The following is a 27,487-nucleotide window of genomic DNA, read 5'->3' as shown; positions in this document are numbered from 1 at the left end:
TCCCGTGATAAACTATAGTGGAAAAGAATATGAAAAAGGCTATATATACGTATCTATATATACATATATGTATACCTGAGTCACTTTAACGTACAGCAGAAATTAATACAGCATTGTTAGTCAATTATACTTCAATAAAATTAAAAGAAGAAAGAGATAGCTCTTTTTTTTTTTCTTTTTTTTCTTGTCTTTTTAGGGCTATGGCCACAGCGTATGGAGGTTCCCAGGTTAGGGGTCCAACCAGAGCTGTTGCTGCCGGCCTGCGCCACAGCCACACCAATGCGAGATCCGAGCTGCGTCTGCGACCTGCGCCACAGCTCGCGGAAACGCCTGATCCTTAACCCACTGAGCAAGGCCAGGGATCGAACCTCATGGTTCCTAGTCGGACTCGTTAACCACTGTGCCATGACAGGAACTCCATTTTTTTTTTTTTTTTAAGAAAACTTTAAACAGAGCGTGGTATAGATCTTATTGGTTTGGGGTCCTCGGGGGCTGTTGCAGTACAGCCCTCAATCCATCATGAGCTAGTACATCGACTGTGTGTCACACCCAGCATTCATTTCCTTATTTATGCTGCAAGATGAAATAGGATAGAAGAGAAGTTCCCATCGTGGCTCAGCAGTTTATGAACCCACCTAGTAACCTTGAGGATGCAGGTTCGATCCCTGGCCTCGCTCAGTGGGTAAAGGACCTGGTGTTGCCGTGAGCTGTGCTGTAGGTCGCAGACGCGGCTCAAATCTAGTGTTGCTGTGGCTGTGGCATAGGCCGGTGGCTACAGCTCCGATTCAACCCCTATCCTGGGAACCTCCATGTGCCTTGGGTGTGACCCTAAAAAGAAAGACACACACACACAAAGAAAAGAAAAAAAAGGGAAGAAATAGGGTAGAACAGGAAATGTGACTGTCAGGCACAGACACACGTGGGAAGAAACACAGGGATGCATTTTTTCACCAGTTTTGTGTCTGATTGCGTGTGCTATGTGCGTAAGTGCTGGTGTGCAGACACAGCGCCCACCTGTCAGCTGCCTTGCAGTGTGATGTCTATGTCATAACTGAGAGTTATGGTGAAAATGTTTGAGGAGTCTTGGTTTTAAAGCATTGCTTTTGGAGAATGAATGTAAAAAAATTCAAATCTCCTCCAGCTCCATCAGATGCTGTCAGTGGGCCCCTTTGGTGAGTTACCCACTTCTTTGTGTTCCTCCGGGTCTTTACTGTAGGGAGGATTTAATGACATGGCCTGAGCGCTGACTGCGCATCTCACATGCCTGCATTCCCTCCTTTTCCTTAGGAACAGCCCAGGAATGTGATGACACGGTGTAAACCCTGGCCCTCCGGCTCTCCTGCTTTCCTCCTTGCATTGAAGCTGATCCTTTTCTCGATTCCATTCCCTGTAGTTGATTTTTCTCTTCTCTGTGTGCCCACTGGCTTCACACACACACACACACACACACACACACACACACACACACCCTTATTTTCATCTGGCATTTTCTTTCATCGCCAGCGTGCTTGACGGTATGGCTATTCCCTTGGGTTAAAAAGTTAGATTTTTTTTTTTTCATTCCTGTCTTTCAGTTTTTGTCCCTGTCCTCCTCTCCCACTGTCGAGAAAGCATGTCTCCCAGGTACCCAGGATGCTAAACTGCTGTGACATTAGGTAGCTGCCAATCAGGGATCTACAGGTCAGAGCCAGTCCGCAACGCACATGGTTCTCAGTCGGGGACCACTATAGAAATTGAGAGCAAGTCTTTAGAAATGTTGATAAGAATTTGGCAGAGTAATTTTATGTTTATTTAAGCTAAGGACAAATTTGGGCTTGCATTTTGCCTTTTTATTGCCTCTTTTTTGGACCTCTTTATTATTTTTATATATAAACTTGATCTGAGATGCAGCAATAAATTAAAAGTGGGTCCTTCATCATAAACTCTTTGAGAGGCGCTGCGCCAGGTAACTAGATTGTTACATCCGATGCATCTAATGGGTCAGGGGGAGAATGAATGGCCATGTAACCCAGGATCTCCGGCAAAGATGAACTTGTAATCGTTTTATGGAGCTTTTGGATCTGAAGTCCACAAATTGAAGGCATGGCCATCGCGGGGAAAATGAAGAGGAAACAGGCAAAGAGAGAGAAAAACCAACAATCTGTGTGCTTTTACTAAGACGCTTAAAAAGTGAATGCGGTAACGACTTTAAAGTTCATAAGAAGCTGCTTCTCTGTCAGCCACAGTATTTAATAACACACACACACACACACACACACACACACACACACACACACACACACACACTTCTCTCTTCCCGTGGCATTTGTTGTATGCACAAACTTTCTCAGATGGAGGAAGAGGATTCTTGCAGATTCCCTCAGACTTTAGACGTCCAGACCCTCGAACACCAATGCAGATTTTAATGATGGGGTAGAAGGGAATAACTAATTATATGTCGTTATTGCCACTGTCACAAACAATGATAGGAGATGGCCTAATCAAAAGCATTTGCCAGTGGATATGATTCAGCTAAATTTAATTCACCCAAAGATTCAAGAATATGAGCATCCCATGTTCTCATGACAGAGTTTTCCCTTTCAGAGAAACCAAAATAATTATTCTTAAAGCCCCTCCGAATCTGCCTGGAAAGACGGCCCCTTTTGAAGATTCCATTCCATGGAGATCTTTCCATTTGCCTGTGATGGTTCAGTCGTCACTCTGTACTGGGTGACTTAAAGGTGTCTTGTTAACAGAACACAGCATTCCTATGTTAATTCGAATTATGATTTCTTTTACTTATTTGCACAGTTGAAGTGTTTTTGTAGGGAAAAAAATTGAGGTTAAGCAGTACCTAGGAGGGAGACCCAATTACTCTTTACAAATGCATTTCCTCAGAGTCAAAACATTGAAGTAGAAGTTGAAAAGTAAATATTCAGCCATATAGGGACATTAAAAAAAACAGACTTATAGTCTAGAATCAAATATAAATGCTTTGAATTTTTTATTTTTTTAATTGTAAAAAATTTTTATTATAATTGATTTAAAATGTTCTGTCAATTTCTGCTGTACAGCAGTGTGACCTAGTTATACATATATATATATATATATATACTCTTTTTTTCACATTATCCTCCATCATGTTCCATCGCAAGTGACTGGAGATAGTTCCCTGTTCTATAAAGCAGGCTCTCAACTCCAAATGCAATAGTTGGCATCACTATCCCCAAACTCCCAGTCCATCCCACTCCCTCCCCCTCCCCCTTGCAAACCACAAGTCAAACAACAGCTAGTAAGTTGACTTTGCTTCCATAGCATGTAGGTGATAAATTCAAACAATTAAAAGGCATTGCTCCCACCTGCCATTCCTTTGGGCACAACTGGGAAATTAGCCCAGGATTCTAAATTGCTAGACGCAGCTGAACATAAATGTTCACACTTTCTTCCGCACACTCACCAGAGGACAGTAGTGCAGCACTTCCAGCAAGCACTCGTGTGGGCTAAAATGTCATCTTCCGTACTTGAAGCCACGTGATCAGACCTGGTGATCACACCCAGAAGCTCTCTTTTCCAAAGCTTAAAAGGGGGGGAAAGATGGATGGAGTTGAAAGTTTTTCAAAACTTCAATACTAATGTTCCTCTCCCATAAAGAAAAAAACACAAACATTACCCCTTAGGGGAAATAGTATGGGACCAGGAGGGGTGCGAAGTAGACAGGCAGGTGGAAATATATAGAGTCAGATACTGAAGACCTGCAGATAATTTAGAGAAGCTGGGCATTAGGAGGTATGAGGCAACATAAAAATCGTAGTGATAATTACCAATAATTTTTGAGCTTGTGCTATGTGGCAGGCATTGCCCTAAGTGCCTTTATATACATTAATCGTTAATTGTGAAGCTACTTGGAGATATCAACTGAGTGACTCTGGAAGAAGAAAAAAAGGAACTTCTCAGGGGACCATACCCCAGGGAACAGGTGCTCAGGGAAGAAAGACTATTTCTCTAAAAAATAGTGTCCGTTAGAGAAAGACAAACACTGTATGATTTCATTTATATGTGGAATCTTAAAAATACAACAGACTAGTGAGTATAACACGCAAAAAAGCAGACTCACGGATCTAGAGAACAAACTTGTGGTTACCAGTGGGGGGGGGGTAAAAGTTACAAACCATTAGGTATAAAATAATCTATAAGACAAAGAAAAATAAAATAAAATAAACTACAAGGACATATTGTACAGCACAAGAACCATAGCCTGTATTTTATAATAACTATAAATGGATTAGAACCTTTAAAAATTGTGAATCACTCTATTGAACATCTGTAACTTTTGCGATATTGTACAGCAACTGTACTTCAATAAAAAAATAGTGTGGGTTGATGAGCTGCTCAGTTGGTTACTGGACTATTCAGAGTCACAGGCCCTTTGCCTGTGATCTTGGAGGCAATGCAGATGGAACTGCTTCCTGAGGGCAGAACCAGTGAAGAAGGAAGATAGTCTAGGTAGAGCAGGTGCTTCAACCAACACCACACACCTGTTCCTGGCAACCCTCAAAGTAATTGCACAAAAACACACCCTGAAAGCGATGGATCTTGTAAGAAAAATGGGGCTGACCTTTCAAAAATCTGATAGCCAGAGAACCAGCAGAACAGGCTGAGCCCTCATAAAAACCCTGGCCCTGTTAACTCTAACCAGACACCAAGAGTCCCCATAAGTCCCTCCTCTGCTGTGTCCCCATCACCTCTGCATCCTCCTTCCCACTAGGGGTGGCCTTGGAGTCATCCCCATCTGATGGAGGCCACTCTCTGCCAACAGAAGTGTCCAATCCAGGTTCATGGCCTTCCTCAGTTAGGATGCTTTCCTCCCAAACTCAGGAAGGGGCACAATCTTCACAGCACTTTCAGATGTTCTTGCAGCTTCCCAGCCTCCCGGAGGGGCCAGAGGAATGGTTCTGGAAACCACTAAACTTCTTGCCACTTTTGACACTAAGCAAAAAAGGCACCTCTGCAGGATATTTAGCTTTGTTTAAAGGCCCTCACATAGCCCTTTATTTGAGAGAAAATTTGCTCTTGATCACTCCTTCCAAACATTGCACAAGATCCGAAGGGACTCTAGTATTATGGAGATGTCACTCCCCTATTTGCTAATCTTAGTAATCTTTGGGCAGCGACATGCTGCATAACAAAACAGACTGTGTTCTGGCTCCAGAAGAGGGGCAGGGGCAGCAGGGAAGGAGAAAGCATACAAGTCAGGATCATTTGACTATTTCCAACTTAGAATACCTGAATTTCACCTTGTCCTCAAGATAATAATTTCTCTATACGTAAGATAGCACAAAAAGCTGAGAGTATTTTGTCCTGGAATGGAGTATAATGGAGTAAGGATTGAAGAATAGGCTGTGTAGTTGGGAAAAGAGTATTTTGGGGAAAACTAGTGATTTCTTGAACAACTGTGGTAGGAAGTTACCCAGTTTATACCAACACGTGATGTGGGCGCTTCATCCATCCTCAAAGCTAGACCTCCCAGGATGCAGGAAAGGTACTTTTGCCTCCTTTGTGTATCACATTTACCCCTTATGGTCGCCAAAGGGTAACTGATGGAAACACAACAAGAAATAATATTCTTGGCAGTTTGACAGTGCTGAAGGTTTTGGTGATTCTCACTTGTCCTCAAAGCCTTGCTGTAGCCTTAGACCCGTGGTAGGAATATTCTGTGTTGTAACTATGTTGCAGATAACAGAATCTCGAATGATTGCATATGGAATGAGTCCGCTTATATTTTTTACTAAGAGCAACAAAGGACAATTTTTAGCTTATGTTATAATACCAACAGCCCACTTTATTTATGTATTTATTTATTTTGCATTTTAGGGCCACACCCATGACATATGGAGGTTCCCAGGCTAGGGGTCCAATTAGAGCTACAGCTGCCAGCCACAGCCACACCAGAGCTGAGTCGCGCCTGCAACCTACACCACAGTTCATGGAAACGCCGGATTCTTAACCCACTGAGAGAGGCCAGGGATCGAACCCATAGCATCATGGTTCCTATCGGATTTGTTTCCACTGCACCACAAAGGGAACTCCCCACAGCCCAGTTTAAATTTGTGAAGGGGTTGGTCAGCCCTACATATTTCGAATATTTTTTTTTTACACTTTGTAGAATGTAGCTCACCGAAATCATTTCAGTGATATTCTCTTGACACGTGTTCCCTTTCTCTGCCCCCACCTCTTTCTTAAATCACATCTGCAGTTCTTCCTTATTACTGAAATCTGTGTTCCTTGGCTAACCCTTCCCTTGTGGCTTGGCTTTCATATTTCCAGGTGCATAACATTCATCTCCTGAAAAATTGCTCTATTTTCAAATCGCTCCTGTAATTTCCCCTCTCTGTCGCGAAGGAGTTTGTCTTCTCCATATATGCTCAAATTGCATATGAGGAAAGGTGGCCTTATTGGAGTGTAGCAGGATGAGTAATGGGCTGGAAACTCAGAGGCTCCAAGTTCTAATTGCCACTGACTCATCCTAAAACCTGGTCAAGGTGCTTCCTGATATCTCTGTGACTCAGGGCCTGTTTATCTTAAATGGCATTAACGCTAGCTCACCTCTTAAAGGTGGACTGTGCGGTAACAGCTGGAAGCAAATATTTTCTAATAATGATACCTCAACAGTAGTCTATTAATGTATAAGGGATATATCTACATTCATGCTTTTTTTAATTTAGTCCTCCTAATAATTCTCTGGGAAAGGTAGTCTTCTGAGTTTTGCTGTTTAGGAAATCACAGCTTGGAGATGAAAGTTCCACACATTCTAATTGTGTATGTATGTTTATAGATACGTGTGGGTGTATACGAAAATACGTATGTATATGTATGTAAATATACGTATTGTATAAATATGTATACACACAAACATGCGTACATACATACACCTTCTTGAAAATTCTGGTTCACAGTGAGGGGCGTTTTAAATGGAATACTCAGCTGAGGGTAATACTCTGTCCACCCAGTAGAAATCTTAGGTCCAACTGTCCTGAGTAGTATTTTCTTCGCCTTTATGCTCCAAATTCAGGTGTACGTCCCCCTGAAAATTTCAATACATTTTTTCTCCCTGCTCAGGAAGACTTGCAATGGCCTTTCATCTCAGAACACGTTGCTTTTATTGTTCTTTATGTGGTATATAAAATTCCTATGATCATTTCAGTTGCCCTTTCTGTGGATCTCAGACACAGAGAAGGTCCACGGGACACCGTGGATGTCAGGGTAGCCAGGAAGCTTGAATCCACCTGGAAACTGCTCAGTGCTCGTGGGTGGGTTAGTGCCCTGGATGAGAAGATGAAAACAAAGAGTTCACAGAGACGTCTAAGGAGGCCCATCCTCCCCTGAGGCAACTGTTGATCAGTTGACTCCATCATCCTGTCATGAAGACACCCCCAGGCATGAAGTCAGTTCTTACAGCAGTCGGGGAGGGGTGATGGGCCCGACCTGCCAGGAAATCATTTCTATTGATGACAAGGAGCATCACTGGGCCAGTACATTTTTCTAAGATTCCACCAACCAGACCGATCTGTTCCCTTTCTCGAGATTATGTGAGAATTTTAGAGTGGCTGTGGTTACTCAGTAGTGGTACCTTTGTAGAATAGTATTGTCTAGAGTTGATGGAAAAGCTTAGTATCTGTGCAACCCAATATAGCAGCAGCTGGCCCCACATGGCTGTTGAGCACTTGAAAAGTGGCTAGTGTGGCCAAGGACCTAAAAGTTCAAAATTATAAAAGTATAAAATTTATAAAAATTATAAAATTATAAAAATTTATAAAAATTATAAAATTATAAAATTTTAATTCATTAAAAAAAAAAACCTACATGTGGCTAGTGACCACCAGACACATCAGTGTGGATCTGCAAACCACACATATTCCTGTTATTTAGGAGACTAGTCACGATGGCACCAAGGACATTTGCCATCCACTGACCTTGAGGACACTTTGGGGATGAAAAGGTGTGAAAGAGATGGGACTTTGCAAGCCGAGGTAAGATGTGCAGAATTGCAGTGCCAGCCCATGGACATGATGGCGACTTTTCAGAAATGACCAGAAAATAGTGTTTCAGGCTGTGACAGTTCTTTGATTTCCTTTTCACAGGCTCCTTCATGTTGGTGAACACGACCAGCAGGCCTGAGGGACAGAGGGCCCACCTCCTCTTACCTCAGCTCAAAGAGAATGACACCCACTGCATTGATTTTCACTACTTCGTGTCCAGCAAGAGTAGTGCTGCTCCTGGCTTACTCAACGTCTACGTGAAGGTCAATAACGGGCCTCTGGGGAACCCCATCTGGAATATATCTGGAGATCCAAACCGTACGTGGAACAGGGCAGAGCTGGCCATCAGTACTTTCTGGCCTAACTTTTATCAGGTATGCTCTTTATGTTCATTGCATGTTCATTTACATGCATCATGTAACTTCTTTTTAAATTAAAGTGTATTTGATTTACAGTTGTGCCAATTTCTGCTGTACAGCAAGGTGACCTAGTCTTACATATAATATCCCTTCTTTTTCTCATACCGTCTTCCAACATGGTCTGTCCCAAGAGATTTGGATACAGTTCCCTTTGCTTTCCAGTCGGGCCTCATTGCTTATCCAGTCCAAGTGTAATAGTTTGCCTCTACTAACTTCTGAAAATATAAAGTTTTTGACATTAGTGTAACTGGAGAATGTATAAGAAGTGTTGATTAAAAAAAAAAAAAAGGAAGAAGAAGTGTTGATATATTTGGACCAGTGTAAGGCAAGCTCACACTCTTTGATAGGGAGCATATTAAGGCTTTATTTGGACATTACCTTGAGAAATGAGTAAAAAGCACCATCCCCACTGCTTTATGTGTGTATTGATTGAAGAAAAGCAGTAACGTGCAGCAGGGCAGGAAGCACCATCTGCAGGGAGGTTTGACGTCCTATGTTAAGTAGCCATATCTGACCCAAGGGACAGCACTTGATTGTAGAAGCAAAAGCCTCTTCTCCTACAAGTGGCTCTCAGGAGTCATGGGCCATGAGGAAGTAAGCCCTCTTGGAGGGCAGCGGGTGAGAAGCAGGGCCCTGCTTCCACCCTGGCAGTGCTGGGAAGAAAATGCCATGTAGACTGAGACCTTGTCACGGAGGGGCTGATTCTTGGGGTGCTCTGTGGGGACCGACACTGCCCAGGTGGAGTGGGAGTTGAAAGGAACTGAAGGGGGTTGGCCGGGGGCCGTTAGGAAGTGGTACAGAGGCTGTCCTGCTGGCATGTCCGGCCCCTCGAGAGACCTTGTGCCCGAGAGCATCCGACCCAGGGTCAGGGAGGGGAATTAGTGACCATGGCGTTCGGTGCACTTTCCTCCTTTAGTCCACAGCCTCTTTTCAAATAGCTTCATATTAAAAACACTGAATTAGGAGTTCCTAATGGCCTGACAGTTAAAGGATCCAGCATTGTCACTGCTGTGGCTCGGGTCACTGCATGGGTTCAATCCCTGGCCTTGAAACTGCAGCCCAAAGAAAAAAAAAAATGGAGTTCCTGTCGTGGCGCAGTGGAAACAAATCCGACTAGGAACCATGAGGTTTCAGGTTTGATCCCTGGCCTCACTCAGTGGATTAAGGATCCAGCGTTGCTGTGAGCTCTGGTGTAGGTCGCAGACGAGGCTCGGATCTATTTGTTGCTGTGGCTGTGGTGTAGGCTGGCGGTTACAGCTCTGATTGGACCCCTAGCCTGGGAACCTCCATATGCCATAGGTGCGGCCCCCAAAAGACAAAAAGACAAAAAAAAATTAATTTCAAGCTAAAAGGATACATTAAGAGGACTGAAGTACTTTGCTTTTCTCTTTCTTAATTCCTTTGGCTCACTTGGAAGCCACTGAGAGCAAGTATCCAAGATGATGTCCCACAGTTAATTGAGGTGCTTGACGAGACTCAGGGAGGAAAATCTGGGTCTCAAGGGCTGATGGTTATCTCGGCAGCACAACCGACACCCATTCTGCAGGTTTCATGTTTATTAGGGAAGATTTATCAATCCCAGTTCTTCTATCCCTAGATTTGACCATGGGAACAAATTGGCTGTAAATTTCTTAATTTATCTTTATACCCTTTTACCTGCAACAATTTCTGATATTTAAATATTCCTTGAATGGAGATGAAGGGGTAGTCAAAGTTCTGATAGTACACATGTAAATTGTTAAAATCCTTTTAGAGCGCACTTTGGCAATTCATTTTAAAAGTGTTAAAAATTTAGATAGGTCTAATTTTAGCAATCTATTATTAGGAATTCATCCTAAGGAAATAATGGAGTGTGGTTACAAATAATTAACTACAAGGGTATTCATGGCAGTGGGCTTATAATAATGAAAAACCAGAAACAGTATTACATTTCTAACTATAGAGGATTCGGTCATGTATGCTCCCTCAGTACAAACATTCATCTTGCAGCTGTTCAGAATAACGTTATGGAAGATCGTTTAACGATGTTTCTAAGATTATGTTATCAAGTGGATAAAATAGTCAAGCAATATGTTAAATTCCATTGTTTCCATTATATATGTACACACTAATATATAGTGTCTATATATATTATATACTATATATTATATATGTACATATATATATAACTATACTATATGGTGAAATAAACATCAAAAAGTGGTTTTTTCCCCAGCTAGTGACTTGAATTTTTTCTTCCTGTTATCTGTCATATTCTAAATTTCCCCCAGTGTATGTGTGCTGTTTTTACTTATAAAACAAAAAAGAGTAGCAAGTAATTTTTCTTCTAGAGGAGAAATGCCCTATTTCTCAAACATCCTTCTTTTCTGTAAGTGCATTGATAACCGCTCAGTGGTATAATTCAAAAAAATAGCCTCCAGGACAAAGTTTCTTCCTTCATTGGATGAAAATGGAGGGAGGCAAAGTGGGTTTGTCTAAGCTGGGCTTCAGAAGGCGTGTGTGGTAGACTGGGCTAAGAGGCAGAATGTTTCTAGAAACTTCTTTTGGAGAAGACCTTCCCAAAGTTGAGAAGGCTTAGCTAGTTCCCCTCTGGAACCTGCACTAGACTCTTCCTTGGTCTCTAGGCATTTAGATAATATCACAGGTTACACCGTGCTCGTCTTTGACCTGATCTTCTCTTTCACCTTAGCCATGGCCAGGAGTGGGCTCTGTAGGGACCCCCACAGCCACCAGAGCCCAGTGCATTGGTTTAGCCTAGACACCGGCCACAATCCATATCTTAAATTTTTATGTTGCCTTTGTCTTAGTCCCAGATGCTGTGACAAAAACTCACAGACTGGGTGTTTTAAACAGCAGACATTTATCTCTCAGTTCCGGAGGCTGGCAGTCCAAGTTCAAGATGTCTGTAGATTCAGCCCTCTTCCTGACTTACGGAGTTCACCTTCAGGTCTTCCCATCATGGGCTCCCATGATCTCCCCATGTGCAAGTGGAGAGAGAGCCCTGGTCTGTCTTCTTATAGGGCACTAATGCTGTTAGGGGGCTCCACCCTCATGACCTCATCTAAACCTAATTACCTCTCTGCTGCTCATCTCCAGATTCCATCACTGAGGGGGTTAGAGCTTCAACATATGAATTTGACAGTCAGTCAGTCAGAATTAAAGGAATGATTAAAGTTATCAACAATCCTAGGAGATCAGCTGTTAAAAGGAAATTCTCAAACTGCAGTTGGTCCAATGTGGGGCTTAGAGGTACTGACCCCCACAATGTAGCTGAAAGTCTGAATATATAACTTTTGACTCCCCTCAAACTTAACCACTGATAGCCCACCATTGACCAGAATCCTTACCGAATATACTATATCCGTATATATTCATTCACTGTATATATAGTATTTGTGTGTGTATATATATTTTTTTTTTCTTAGAATAGAGTAAGTAAGAGAAGAGAAAAAATCATAACAAAAAGATACACGTTTATGGTACTCTCCTATATTTATTGATACCTCAAGTTTGTATGATCTGTTTACAAGATAAATTTTCTGTTGGTACCTCCATCAGTATTGTCTTAAATGATGCAAAACACCGTAGAAGTTGTCCATGTTACTAACACTAGACATCAAAAGCAAAAAGATAGTGTGAAAAACAAATTCTTATTTAGTTACAGGTGTAACAATTCATGCATTGATAAGGAAGAAGTGGCAATGTGATTGCTTCATGGTAGCCTCGCCTATACACTAATGAATGAATTGTGATAAGATTTTATGGCCCAACCATTATGTCATATTCATAATACAGTAATGGAAACATTGCTACATATTAAAGAAATACTTACCTATTGACAATAGGCTGATGTGCACTTTCTCTAGTTACCAGGGAGAAAGGCATACTGTACAGTTATAAAATTCTTTGAAAGCAAAGTTATAAAACAGTGAGAAAACTGACACATTAGTAATTTTATATTAAATTTTGCTCACCTTATACCTATGTAAGGACACACTAGCATCAACATATGTTTTATGCATTCATGGCATACCCAATTTTTTCAGATATTTCTGGCCCACACAGTTCGTCTGCCAGTTTTTTCAAATTGTTGCAGATCTACAAATACTTTGCAGTGTATTCATTGCAAAACTACTGGGTATAAGTGGATCCATGCAGTTCAAACCTGTGTTGTTCCAGGGTCAACTGTGTATGAAAGTAGGGCGTCCCTGTCTATCAGGCCATTGATGTTGTCAATGAAATCTTCCTTTTTTTTTTGCTTTTTATGGCCACACCTGCAGCATATGGAAGTTCCGAGGCTAGGGATTGAATCAGAGCATCCGCCGCTGGCTTACGCCACAGCCACAGCAACTCCGATCTGAGCCGAGTCCTTGTGACCTACACCACAGCTTGCAGCCACGCTGGATCGCTAACCCACTGAGCGAGGCCAGGGATCAAATCTGCACCCTCATGGATACTAGTTAGATTTGTTTCTGCTGCACCACAATGGGAATTCCTGAAGTCTTCCTTTCTTGAGTTCTTTTGAATTAAATATTTTGCCTTCCCAGTTGTGAACCTGTGACCCTGGCCCAAGCTCTCCCACTCCACACATGACCTCTGTTACACTGCTGGGCAGCACATGCTTTCTCATATTCAGTTAGAACTTACTTCTCGTGATAGCTTTCTGGTTCCCTGGGTGATTCATTACGAACAGCTTCATATTCTGGATTTAAAGGTGGACTTGCAGACATTCTTTACAACAGTGCTGCTCAGTATTTAAGAACCATGTGATCAACGTGGTTTGATATGATCCTTAAGCCTTTGGATCCACTGACAATGTGTTTGTTCATTAAATTTCTAAGCACTCTAGCCCAGCCCCCACCGTTCAAGTTTTAAAGACATAGTGACAGTATTACATCCCTCTTCTTTCCCCTTTGTCTGCCGGGAAGCAGACATAGTGAAGCCATGGCCCTGATAGTAACACAAGCTTTTAGGTAAATGGCACTCTATAGAGAAATGTCAGCAGGAAACTTCCCCAATGCTGTGCGATAGGCTTTCAAATCACCATATAGGAATTGAAAGCTGTTCCCGGTTGGGGTGAGAAAGAGAAGTTGTATTAACAGAAGTGAAGAAAAGGGAAATACCTGCTAAATCCTATTTCCACTGCTGGCTCAAGATGGCAGCGGAACTGGAGATAATCAGGAAACAAGCCAGAAAAATCAGTTGTCTGTGTTCAGGCTGCACTGCCCTGGGCAGAAGGTCCCCTGCTGCCTGGCTGGGGCTGGCACACCCTTACTGGGGAAACGGCTCTCATATCCTGATGGTCTTAAAAACCTGAATCATGCAGGAGCCATCTGCTTTTGAATCAATTTCCCCGATAGATTGCTCCATTAGGAGTTTTGCACTAGCCTGAGGACATGCTTCTGTTTTATGTGACTATTGTATTTCTAATTGTAAAATATACAAAATTATATTTCTGGTATCACGTGTGCCTGCATGTATGGGACGTTTTCTTTTATGAGCATAGTTCATAAAAGTCAATATCCGGGAATTCCCTGCTAGTTCAGCAGGTGAAGTGTTTGGCATCGTCACTGCTGTGGCTCTGGTCGCATCTGTGGCTCAGATTTGACCCCTGGCTCAGGAACTTCTGCAAGTCACGGGTGTGGCCAAAAAAAGAGTCAATATCCAAAAGATGCATTCTTAGGAAACAAAAAGGCTGTTTCTGGGACCAAAAGCTGATGACAAGGTAATAGGACATGGAAATTTAAAGGAGGCGATACCTTTGAGAGACCCTCTCTCCCTGCACAGGTATTCACCTTCCCCCAGATGTCCCATTAGTATTTAGGCTGCAAGATACATTATAGAAAACTAACCAATTAATGTAGAGTGAACATATGCTTTAAATATTAGTACATGAAAATATTTTATATTCATATAGGACTTTATATTTTTCAGGGTTTTAAAAGTAGTTCTGGAGTTCCCGTCGTGGCTCAGTGGTTAACGAATCCGACTGGGAACCATGAGGTTGTGCCCTTGCTCAGTGGGTTAACGATCCAGCGTTGCCCTGAGCTGTGGTGTAGGTTGCAGACTCGGCTCAGATCCAGCGTTGCTGTGGCTCTGGCGTAGGCTGGTGGCTGCAGCTCCGATTCGACCCCTAGCCTGGGAACCTCCATATGCCGTGGGAGCGGCCTAAGAAATAGCAAAAAGACAAAAAAAAAAAAAAAAAAAAGAAAAAAAAAAAAAGTAGTTCTGATCTAATTAATGAAGATTGATGAACTGAGCCTTTTAAGGGCATTTCGTATTGTAATATTGCTGAAAACGGGCAGGCAACATAGTGTAAAACAAGAACAGGTAGAACTGGATTTGAACATGAGCTCTGCTTACTGAAAAGCTTGGGCAACTTCAGCTTCCTGAGCCTCCTTAATTATGGGACTAAATATAAAGACAGGGCAGAGCGTGCACATGAATGCAAAAGCACATTTCAACTGTGCTAGCCGCTCAATAAATGGTGGTCGTTTAGGAAGATTCAGATTTGTGGGAGACAGAAAAAAGGGAAGCAGCTAATAATTGAGTGTTTCCTCCTGCTAGGTCACTCTTTAAGTGTGTTTGGTGGAATGGCAAAGGGTGTGCAACAAAAAAGTGTTCTAGGAACAAATCTTCAGTGGAACTCTGGGTGAAATGGGATGCACCAAGTGCCTTCCTACCAGAACATTCTAACATGTCAGCCTGGAACCGCTATCATGCTGCCCTGGGCATTCTGCCTACACCTGGGCTGCAGGTGCTCTGGGGAGCGGGGGAGGGGGTGGGGGGGTGGAGGAGGGGGCTGGGAGGTGCTGGGCTGTGTTTCTCCCTCTGTCCTGTCCCATATCCTCCTGCCATCTTGTCCAGAATGGCCATTTCTCACCCATCGGTGGCTGCTGAGTCATTTCTCCTCTTGGTTAGAATCTGAGGTCTTGAAAAGTTTGGGATCTGTGGAGGTTTTTGGTGCAGCTGAATACCGCTGCCCTGTGTGCTTTGGATAAACATAGTTCTCTTGGGCATCTCTTATTTTGGTAACCTTTTTGCTAACGTCATCTTTATTAGCATCTGCAGAGTTTCAAAACGTTTCTTAACAGAGAAGAGTGCTCTCGCCACCGGAGTCATTTTATGGAGCTTTTCCTATTTATGGGAAAATAATATGGAGCTTTTCCTATTTATGGGAAAATAATATTCTGCTGATACACATCACAATGGTAACCTGCCTGGAATGCAGCTAATTGCAGGTTAATTACTGCTCATTAACACATAAATTGTCAAGTATTGGGTGATTAACGCATATTTAATTCCTTAATTAGTGTTTCTCCTTGGGACTGTGATGGGGAACCTGCCCCCCTGTTGGGCAGCAGCGTGGGGGCACCACCTGCTTTCACCGGGCACCTGGCCTGAAGCACCTGCTTCCTTTGATTTAGACACTGACTTTTGCCTTTTCAAGAATAGCCTTTTCCTCACACAAGACTCTCTTGCTTTCCTGTGCTGATTTTTTAAAAAAGATTTCCCTCTGATTCTGTTTCTTTCCCTCCTCCTCTTCCTCACCCCACAAGTTTCGGGAAGCTTCCTATGGATTCCTCTGGGTCCCTAACCCCGCATGCTCCCAGAGACACCCCGGGAATCACATCCTGCTTCTGGATGTGGTGCTTCCCCACAGAGGCCAGGAGAATGGTGATCTTGAATACAAATGGTCGCTTTGAAAAGGACAAGATGTACTGATGGCCTTGAAATCCTTCCCCCAGGCCCCTCGGCAAAGGGGTTGAGCCAGGCTGCAGGCAGTGGATGTGAGAGCAAAGTCAGGGAGATTGACAGACTGCTGGTTGCTCTAGAGCCTCCTGTATAAACATATCCCTTAGATGCTCTGAAGCCCTGGGAGGAAAGGAGGGGTGGCTTCCTGCTTGCAATCCCCTTGCTCACTGAGGACCCCAAGGGCCCCAGCGCCTGGCGGGAGGCTAAGCCAAGGTTTACCCTTGATCCAGCTGTCCTCTTCCAGGAAACTGAGGGGTCCAGGGAACAGGAGAGGCCTGACCTCTCCCATCTCTTCACATCACACACCCGCGCTGTCCTTCCTCACGGCAGCCTCGCTGTCATCACTGGATCAGCCCCCAACCCACTTATTTTACGTTAAGGCCTTGGAAGCCACGCTGAGCAACAGCACCCCTGCACACATTTGTTCCTCAGAGGCAGGGTTTAAGGTCTGCATGGGTGAGTGTGCTCCAGATTGTATTCTAAGGAAGGTTAAAAGGCGCTGGTCAACCACACAAGAAGAAGCACGGGTGTAAGCAGAATTGAACACATTCTGTCGGTCAGGGCATTTCAGAGCCCAGGGGTGTTTCCACATCTCCAGGGGTGCCCGGCTGGAGCGCGGACATCAGTTTTGGCTTCAGCAGAGCATCTCTTGAGTCTAGTGCTGCCTGGAACACACTTGGGAGATCCTGAGATGTTCTGATGGGAAGAGAGAACACTCCCTGACTCCATAAATCTCTTCGCTTAGGGACCATTATTCCAAGTGCAAGACAATTGAATTGCTTCGTACCAGGTGCATGGCGATCGAATTGCTTCATACCTCTAGGAGGACGTAGGGCTTAGATGTGGCAGTGAAATATAACCCTGTCACAAGCCGGAGAGCTGTTCTAAGCAATTACCCCTGTCCTCTGCATTTTGTGCTTAAAAACATGAGTTTTAAAAAATCAGGGGGGCCACACTCGAGCTAGGCTGTCACTTTAGTAGAGACTCAGAGATGCATTTAGGAAGCAGAGGGACTCACGTGACAGTTTTGTATCTTCAAAGATTATTTATTTACTTATCTATGTATTGGCTGCACCCTCAGCATATGAAAGTTCCCGGGCCAGGGATCGAACTCATACCACAGCAGTAACCAGAGCCACAGCTCTGTGATTTCATAATACCATCCACCACTTCAGATTTCAACTTTTCAAATCATCACAACTTAGACTAGGCTATAGGGCAAAATTGTTTTTCTTAAAATTGTATGTGTTTCGGTCAAAAAACAAAAACATTTAGTTGAAATCTAGCTCATGCTAAAGAACACTGTAGAATGAGATCTGAGAGTCAGGTTTGAATATCGAAGTTTTATAAATTCTCAGTAGTTTAGAAGATTTGCCATCTAAATAAGCTGGGTTTTATTTCTTTTTTGTTTTTTCTGTTTAAGGCCGCAGTCACAGCACATGGAGGTTCCCAGGCTAGGGGTTGAATTGGAGCTGCCACTCCTGGCCTACACTACAGCCACAGCAATGCCACATCCTTAACCCAATGAGTGAAACCAGGGATCTAACCCGCATCCTCAAGCATACTAGTCAGATTCGTTTCCACTGAGCCACAACGGGAACGCCTTATTTCATTTTTAATTTTATTTAATTTTTAACAAAGTGTTGTGAGGTCTGTCAAGTAATTCTTTTCTATGGTTTTTGTTTTGGTGTCTTGCAGTTCTGCTTTAAAAAAATTGGTCATGAGGGAGTTCCTGCTGTGGTGCAGCAGAAACAAATTTGACTAGCATCCATGAGGATGCAGGTTTGATCCCTGGCCTCGCTCAGTGGGTCTGAGATCCAGCGTTGCTGTGAGCTGTGGTTTAAGCTGCAGACGTGGCTTGGATCTGGCATAGGCCAGCAGCTCCAATTCAACCCCTAGCCTGGGAACTTTCAGATGCCACGAGTGCAGCCCTAAAAAGAAAAAAAAAAAAAAATAGGTAATGATACTCTAAGCTTACATGAACTGTTGAAACACCACCCACGTGATAGAGTTGAAACAAGTCAGGCCAGGAGAGGGTTTTCTCTCTGCTGTAGCTGGAGTCCAGGGCTCCCCCAGGAAGTGTGAGGCATATTATATTTGGCCGTGACCAACTACTGCTATCGATTGGTATGTGCTTTCTTGTTACCCAGAGTAATGGCAGCATGTTGGTGAGCCAGGCAGGAAAGTTTCCTCTTAAAGCAGGAGGCTGGATAGCAAATATTTCAGGCTTTGGGGGCCAGATGGTCTCTGTGGCAGCGACTCCACTTGCTGTGACTGTGCGAGAGTCACTGTAGATGATCTGTAAATGAGTAAGTGTGACTGTCTTCCAGGCTTTCTTGGCGGACATGGAAATTTGAATTTCATATGCTTCTCGTATCGAAAAATATTCTTCTTCTTTTGATTTCTACTGCCAGTGAAAACTACAAAAACCATCCTTGGTTTCTGAGCAATACAGCAAAAGAGATTGGGGCAGATTCAGCTCATTTGCTGACTCTTGTCTTAAAATTTGTATTGTTAAAACTATGTCACATCACTGTCCCTTGCATCTGTATTTCTAGATCAAATAGCGAGTACTACGTTTCTTACTTCAATTTAGAGGTAAAGAACTTAGAACATAAAAAATATGGCTATGCATTAAAGGTCATATATTTATGTGTGCATATATGTCTGTATGTGTAAATGCATGGCTGAATACTTTATATTTCTGTGTGTGTGTGCGTGTGTGTGTGCGCGCACGCATGTGTATTTTGTATATACAGTCTTTCATACCTGCTAGTTGTGTAGCTGAGTAACATGAAAAAATCCAGACTTGGAAGTAAAATAGACCTCAAATTACACCCTGATTGCATGACCTCAGAAAGATTACTTGACCTTACTGAATCTGCCTAATCATCCCTAAGAGGAAGTTAATATTGTCTCTCTCATAAAGTTGACTGAGGAAAATTAGAAAATATGTACAGAAGATACCTGGGACATGGATACATATGATAAATAAATGTTTTTCTAATTATTGAAATTTTTTTTTCTTTTTTTTGCCTTTTCTAGGGCCACTCCCGAAGCATATGGAGGTTCCCAGGCTAGGGGTCTAATCGGAGCTATAGCCACTGGCCTACGCCAGAGCCACAGCAACTCTGGATCCTTAACCCACTGAGCAAGGCCAGGGATCAAACCCAAAACCTCATGGTTCCTAGTCGGATTCATTAACCACTGAGCCACAACGGGAACTCCAATTATTTAATTTTTTTTTTTTTTTTTTTTTTTTTTTTTTGTCTTTTTGCTATTTCTTGGGCCGCTTCTGCGGCATATGGAGATTCCCACGCTAGGGATCCAATCGGAGCTGTAGCCGCCGGCCTACGCCAGAGCCACAGCAACACGGGATCCGAGCCGCGTCTGCAACCTACACCACAGCTCACGGCAACGCCAGATCGTTAACCCACTGAGCAAGGGCAGGGACCGAACCCGCAACCTCATGGTTCCTAGTCGGATTCATTAACCACTGTGCCACAACGGGAACTCCCAATTATTGAATTTTTTAAAGAATGGATTTTGTGTGGTTCCCCATAGAGACCCAAGTCTCACTTTTTTTTCTAATGGCCACACCCACAGCATATGCAAGTTGCCAGGCCAGGGACTGAATCTGAGCTGCAACTATGGCATCACAGGATCCTTTAACTTACTCCATCAAACCTCCATCTCTGCAGCGACTCAGGCCACTGCAGTCATATTCTTAACCCAAGGCGCCATAGCCGAAACTCCCCAAGCCTCACTTCTAATATATTTTTCAATATATTCTGTCCTGGTTGATAAACAAACGTGGCCACATCGCCATAGCAGTTTTTACACCTGTCTCTTTTGCCTTTCCGGTGGTGCGGTTGGTGGTCTCGTGTTTCTCTTTCCTCTGACCTCAGTCTTTTGGGCTACGGATGCTGGCATCTCAGACCTTCCAGTGACCCCGCACCCACTGTGTTCTGCTCACTCGTGTTATGCTTCCCTAGAGCAATACCCGTACATTTCAATAGAGTGGTCCCTTATTTGACCAAAAGAAGCAAAATTATTTTTACTTCCGAAGCTTTCTTGGTGTGGCACTGGCTAAAAAAAAAAGGTACAAAATGGAAAAATTGCCAGACAGCAAGAGTGCACAACAAGGAAACCTTTTCAGGGAATACTTAAATGTGCTTTTAAGAAACCTATTTAAGATAGGCCTCCTCCTTTGAACTGTGTGTCTTGCTTAACCCAGTTGTTTCTTAGAAACAACACAGCCCCTCTCTTAATGCGCAGGTGGAAAAATCAAGATAGTAGTCAACTTACGATTGTCCAGCAGCACCTCAATTCAGCTCTCTTTATTTAATCACATTTATTTCAAGGCAGCAGACTTTCCAGTGCCAATCATATCCACTTTATAATTGTGGTACATGTGGAAGTGTCTCTATCCTGAATTATAAAATTGATGGCAAAGCAAATAAAACTTGTACTTAGAAGTCCCTTTATCGAGATTACTAAGAAAAATCAGTCAGGAAAATGGCCTTTTGAAAATCTTGTTTCAATTTGTGGAAAGAAACATGGAAGTTAGTGCTTCAAACTTGGAACACATATCCACCTTCTCATGGCTAAAACCTAAATGTGCTGTAAAAAGATTTATTAGTATCTTATAAATAAATATATGAGTGTGGGCACTTGTGTAGGCACGCACATGTAAACATAGCTATCAAGATTGAGTTCCTCTTTTTGGCTCTACAATTACCTATAAGTCAGTGCTGGAATCTGCCAAGTTCCAGACATTTGCTGTCAGAAGTTTCTAGTTAACAGAAATGGGCCATCCATGGTTCTCATGTGTTTATCATCAGCTGCTGTCTTTCTTTGCTTCTGTTGCTGTTGGAACAGTTGGTGTTAGTTTCGGGAATCAGGTTGTGTTTCATTCTTTTGCTCTGGCTTCGTTGGCGAGTTGTCTTGCTGGGAAATTTGAGGCGTCGTCTTGCTGCCGAGTCTTGCTCTAGGTCTAGTATCGTTGGGACGCTGGGTAAGTCCTTGCTTGGGGACCTGTGAGTTTGTGCTCGTGGGCAGGGAACTGGATTCAGGTTGTGTTAGGTGTATCATGGGTGTCCTGCCTGGTTACATAGGAGGAGGGGGGAGGGGAGGTCCGTGGTCCTACCCTCCTTACTCGTCTCACCTGTTCCTGTTTGGACATTGTTGTCTCCTGTTCTTTCATTGTCTCCCTTATTTTTCGTCTCCAACTAAAGCTTAAATTTCATAAAATTGTCTCATTTGTTGATGCCCTCCTAGAGCATGTAATAAATATTCTTTAAATATTTGAACAGACTCAGAGTCTTCGAGCATGAACCTTTTGAGGAGCCTAAATTCTGATGATGTGATGAATGAAAAAACAGATTCAGAGGTTTTTGGGGGTTTTGTTTTGTTTCTAGCTATGCCTGTGGCATGTGGAAGTTCTCAGACCAAGTATTGAGCCTGCATCTCAGCAATGACAACACCAGAACCTTAACCATTAGGCCACCAGGGAACTTCCCAGATTCATAGGTTTTAAGCTGGCTTTTCTAGTATCTAATTCCTTCCCCTCTATCCTTTCTCCCTCTTTTTTCTTATTAGAGCCGTGACCTTGTGTTGGATTACGTAAAATATTGTACATTAAATTTTACACATCAACTGTTAAAAACAGATCCACATGAGCACGCTTTGTACATACTTTGTATTTTGAGTTAATGCATCCCTTCACAAATGAAGATTATTCCATTTTTACAAGATGCTTCAGCCCTCGTAATTGATAAAGGGAAAATATGACTTTTGGTTAAGCTGGAGGGAAAAATCTGATGAGGAAAGGAACCTTCCTCTGTTCTGTTCATCATCTACCCCAAGTGCCTGGAGTGAGAGTCTCCTGGTGGGCTGGATAAATGAATGAATAAGAAGGGCAGAGAAGGAAGTAAGGATGGATGGACTTATGGGTTGGCTTCCAAAAGTACTGTCTTGATAACCAAAGTGATGGCGCTTTTGGGTCACTGGTGGTCCTTTGCTGTGGACATTCTGACCAGAGCAGCTGGCAGGTCCTACTGCCCATAAATGCTGCCTCCCACTAGGCAGGATATGACTGTTTCCCAGGAACATCAGGAAGGCTCTTTCTCCCACTCGTTCTCTGTGTTCATCTGCTCTTTGCCCCCTCAGTGGTCCTCTCGGACTTCAGTAGAGAGAGAAGTGAGCCAATCTCATTGCAGGAGTGAGTGTCTGTGCATCTCCTCCCTTTTCTGTGTTATCAGTGAAAACATATATTTGACCTCCTGAATAGGACAAAGCTTTACTTCATTTCTCCTGCCCCCTGTGTGTTTTGTGTATCAGTGTGGTGGCATCCTGGCACAGTGGTATTTAATCGAGGCAGGTGTTTCTGGGATGATGTCTGTCTCAGAAGGCCCCTAACCTCTTCCATTCGGGCCCTACTGATTGCTTCCTCTGTGTTTGCACAAACTTAAGTAATGCAGTGTTCATTCAGACAATGTGCAGTGGTGAAAATGCTGTGATATTCGGAATCAGAAAGATTGGGTTTTTAAGTTACATCAGCAATGGACTCATCATATATATATATATATATATATATATATATATATATATATTTATTTATTTATTTTTTTTTTTTTTTTGCTTTTTAGGGCTGTACTCCCAGCATATGGAGATTCCTGGGATAGGGGTCTAATCAGAGCTACAGCTGCTGGCCTACACCACAGCCACAGCAACCCCAGATCTGAGCCATGTCTGCAACCTACACCACAGCTCACGGCAATGCAGGATCCTTGACCAACTGAGCGAGGCCAGGGATCAAACCTCATGATTCCTAGTTGTATTGATTTCCACTGTGCCACAATGGAAAATTTTTTTTTTTTTTGCTTCATCATATATTCTTGGACCATTGCTTTGTATCCACATCTCTTTGTTCTTGAAATCTTTAATCCCTGAAGGACTTTCACATAAACTAATAAGTAAGACAGTGAAGTAGTATCTGTCCAGTGTATGTGGTGTATTCTTGGCTTAGTAAATGGTCACATGATTACTTTTTTAAATTGAAAATTTTATAGAGATAATTTTGGAGTTAGATGCAGTAGTGAAAAAATAATGTGTACACTTTACCCAGTTTCTTCCAGTGGTAACACTTTGCAAACCTGAAGCATAATGTCACAAGCAGGATGTTGACATCGTTGAAATCTGAAGCTTTTTCAGATTTCTCCAGTTGTACTTGTGTATGCATATGTGTGTCTTGATTGTTGTAAATTTTTTTCACTTTTTATACGATAAAATATAAATAACTTAAAATGTATCTTAAAATCCAGGTAAGTAATTAAATACATTTATAATGTTGTATAGCCATTGCCACCATCCACTTCCAGAACGTTTTCAACTTGTGAAACTGAAGTTTTGCACCAATAAAAGAGTAACTTCTCATCCCCTCCCTGCAACCCCAAGCGACCACCCTTCTGCTTTCTGTCTGTATGAGTCTTTCTCTTCTAGGGACCTCATGTAAGTGGGTGGAATCACACAGCATTTGCCCTTCTGGGACCAACTTACTGAGCACCATGTCCTCCAGATTCATTCATTCATATGAATGAATGTGTCAGATTTTTTTCCTCTGTTAAGTCTGGGGGGAGGGCAGTGGGATGGACTGGGAGTTTGGGGTTAGTAGATGCAAACTCTTACTTTCAGGAAGGAGAAGCAATGAGGTCCCGCTCTACAGCACAGAGAACTGTGTCTAATCTCTTGGGATAGAACATGATGGAAGATGATATGAGAAAAAGAATGTATGTATATGTATGACTGGGTCACTTTGCTGTACAGCAGAAATGGGCACATTGCAAATCAACTATAATTTTTAAAAATTCTGAATAGTATTTCATTGTATGTGTAGACCACATTTAGCCCATGGGTTCATCCATCTGTGGATACTGGGGTTCCTTCCATGTTGTTGTGATTAATGCCACTATGAGCTTTTATTACCTGGGTGGGTTTGTCCTTCCATCACCATAGGGAAGACCTCTGCTCTTCCAACATCACAGGCATCACCCATGTTACCCTTCTGTATCCACAGCCGTCTCGTTCCTATCCCTGCCCCCTCCGTCCCTGAGCCCTGGCCCCCACTGATTTCCCCTCCATTTCTAAAATGTTGACATGACATGATGTCACATAAATGGAATCATACACTTTGCAGTCTTTCTCGATGGGCTTTTCACTCCACGCAGTTCTGTGGAGATTCATCCAAGCCATTGGGTATGTCAATAGTTACTTCCTTTTTTGTGCTGAATAGTGAGTAGCCCACACTATGGACGGACCACAGTCTGTTTAATTGTTTACCAATATGAATGGTATCTGGACTGCTGCTGGTTTCTGGCCATCAGAGTAAAGCTTCTATCAACACTCTTGGGCAGCTTTTTATACGAATGAAAATGTTCATGTCTCCAAGGGTGCGGTTTCTGGGTTGTGTTTTAAGACTGCTTGTCTTTGTGTTGCAAGAGTGGTGGTCTCCCTGGTGATACGGTTTCCTGCTGTGTGGAAAGGGAGGTGAAAATAATGCCTCGTGGACCTTTTATCATGAGTTATAGCCTGACATGGACACCTTTAGACAATCGTATTAAGAAAATTGACAGCTTTGTTACTGGGTCTTTTTTCTTCTTTCGCCTCAATTCCTCTGAAGTGGCTCCCTCATCTCAAAAATGCCCTTCATCCTGAGACCCTCAGAGTGTGTCACCCTTCCTCTGTGGCTCTGCTTCTCCCACAACCAAACAGTTGTAAAGCCCTCTGGATTTCACCACTGCGGAGATTGTAATGTCATTCTCCCAATTCATACATCTCTGCCCTCTGACTTTCAGCTGGCATAACCTCTTCTCCACCCTATGAGCATGCTGTGTTTCCTGGAATCTCTGCCCTGAGTGGAGTCTCTGAGCCTGGTCATAGCTGACCTTTATAGCTGTAGGTCCCCATTCTCTTCTTCCTGGCCAACCATCACGTCTACCTCAGAGCCTTTGCACATGCCTGGGAGGCTCCTTGCCCTCTTCGCACATGCAGCTAGCAGCTCAAATGACACCTCCTCATGGGAGGTCCTCCAGTATATGTTCTTCCCATGGCCTGTCCTCTTCTTTTATGACACTTTTAAAATTTTGTGTATATTAGTTGTGCAAAATATAGGACCCCATGGAATTCATTTGGGTCCTAGAGACTGCTCAAAGAAGTTGACCAGAACATAGGTTAGCTTAGAACAATTGAAGTTTTAACATTGCTGCTAGGAAATGACTAAGCTTCTTCTTTCACGTATCAGTTCTTAATCCTGGTACCCCCAATCCTGATGGGGTGAGTCCTTGAGGTATAGAGCAGCCTGGCTTACCCACTCACCTCCCTGAAAACTGCATTTGGGTCTTAGGTTTTTTTTTGTAGTTTTAGAACCTCAAACATTGACTGATAGGTATTGGGCATTTCATTAACATTTGTGGGGAACACGAAAGTGTGAGTGAGTGATTGAAACTCCATTCCTATCGTATAGGAGATATTCAGTAAAAGTTGACAACATGAGTGACTAATGAACATCTTTCTCAATTTCCAGGTGATTTTTGAAGTCATAACATCTGGACATCAAGGCTACCTCGCTATTGATGAAGTGAAGGTGTTAGGACATTCGTGTAGTAAGTTGCCTCAACTTTTCATCACTGGGGGGCATGTTTGGGGGCAAATTTAGGTAGCGGATTCAGAGGAATCACTAAAAGAGAAGGCAGGCTCAGTCATCCTGCTCAGAAAGTCCCTGGGGGACCTGATTGTGGTGCTTTGCTAGCCCAGAAGTTCAAAGACATGCATCTCATGTGCAATGTCATTGTGCATATCTGAATGTCTTTAAAATGAACACCAGGGATAGGAGCTAAGGGACTACTTTGATATGTGTGCCCATCCAACCCCAGAATCAAGTTTAAGGAGCTAAGCCACCAGAGCTCTGTAGACGTGTGTATCTGTATATGTGCTTATGTTCACTTGCTTATGTGCACATGGGTACACATCTGTGCATGTGTGTATCTGTGTGTGTGCGTGTGGAGGTGTGTGTGCATGCATGTGTGCATGTCTAGGCACAGTGTGTCCCATGATCACTGTGTGTTCATAAAGTCAGAAAGTCACATCTGCCTTTTGTAAACCCTGAAGAATGGCATCTAACTGTACAAATGACTCTGCGTTCTGTTTTCCCCACTTAACTTTATAGTTTTAGGTCCGTCCATGCTATTGTATCATATGAATATACCACTTTCTACTTTCCTCTTCTTTTACGAACGTTTTGTTTCCCAGCTCCCCCACCCTCTCCCACTTTTCCTATGTGACAGGCACAGCTGCCCTGTGGACACATCCATGTGTGAGCCCAGGCAGAGCATATTCCTCTAGGCATAATTGCTGAGATGTAGGGTGGAAATAATTGTGGTTTTACTCAATGCTGCCAAATTGCTATGAAAAATGTCTGACCAGTTTATATGCCCACCAGCAATGCAGGGAAGTTTGCTTGGCCACATAATCTTTGCCCCAAATTGATAGTGTCAGCCCCGAAATCTTTGGCCATCTCAAGGATAGCAGCCTGCCTTCTTTTAAGAGTCCCACTAAAGAGAAATTGGCTCATTCAGATGATTCTAGGTCTCTGCTGAAGGTTCCTGCCCACGTCTGTGAGAGAGTGGTCCTGTCTACACTGGTCTTAGAAACATGAACACATGCAGGAGTGACTCAGCTTTTACCGCATGGATTAAAGAGAGTGTGCGATCGCTCCCTGCAGTGGTTACAGGGACGCCTATGGGGCTGTTATCTGATGGAGCCTCATGAAACCAGCGTCTGATTCCATCCAGGGGGAGTTGCTGTCTGAGCACTTTATCTGGTTCTCCACGTTCAAGCTCAGCAATCATCTTGTTCAGCACTAAGGCAGACAGGACTCTTGTAGCATAGTGCTTTGGCCTTTTCTTCTCTCAGCAAGACTGGCCAGTGCAAGAAGAATTTCTCCCCCGACCCCTTTCTTTCTGAAATGGCAAGAAAACAAACAATGCTGTATCTAATGGGAACAGCAGGGCAAATTTAGGAAGCAGGATATAATTACCTGGGTTGGAACTTGGCCAGATCCTCAGAGTCGCCTCCGGCTTGAAAAAGTGCTAGGGGAGCTTCTAATATGCGGGAATGCTCAGGGCTTCTGATTCACCTCTTACCAGGAGGTAAAAAGGCAGACGGGAATATTGTAGGCCCACTCTGTCTGAGGACGCCCTGTTTCTCAGAGCCACGAGGCAGTTGTGACTGCTGCCCTGG

General features: G+C 43.2%; 1 protein-coding gene across 20 annotated transcripts in view; it reads left to right on the top strand.

Annotated features, from left to right (window-relative positions):
* The window catches only part of PTPRM (protein tyrosine phosphatase receptor type M), a 749,885-nt gene that overhangs the window by 285,280 nt on the left and 437,118 nt on the right, over window positions 1–27,487 (top strand). For 19 of the 20 annotated variants that reach the window (XM_084964179.1, XM_084964175.1, XM_084964177.1 and 16 more), the window contains exons 3-4: window positions 8,118–8,389; window positions 25,773–25,851. In XM_084964179.1, coding sequence (XP_084820305.1) covers window positions 8,126–8,389; window positions 25,773–25,851 — 343 coding nt within the window. In that variant the 5' untranslated portion in view covers window positions 8,118–8,125. Of the gene's footprint in view, window positions 1–8,095; window positions 8,390–25,772; window positions 25,852–27,487 lie in introns of all 20 variants that reach the window. The other variant, XM_084964180.1, reaches the window with a different exon arrangement.

This window comes from Sus scrofa, chromosome 6 (genome assembly GCF_054392235.1).
Source record: "Sus scrofa isolate SSC_HxYL_T2T_F1_AM1 chromosome 6, Sscrofa_HxYL_maternal_Yorkshire_Landrace_v2.0, whole genome shotgun sequence".
Classification (NCBI taxonomy): Eukaryota; Metazoa; Chordata; class Mammalia; order Artiodactyla; family Suidae; genus Sus; species Sus scrofa.
The sequence above is the reverse complement of the archived record's forward strand: the minus strand, read 5'-3'. Positions and strand labels throughout refer to the sequence as shown.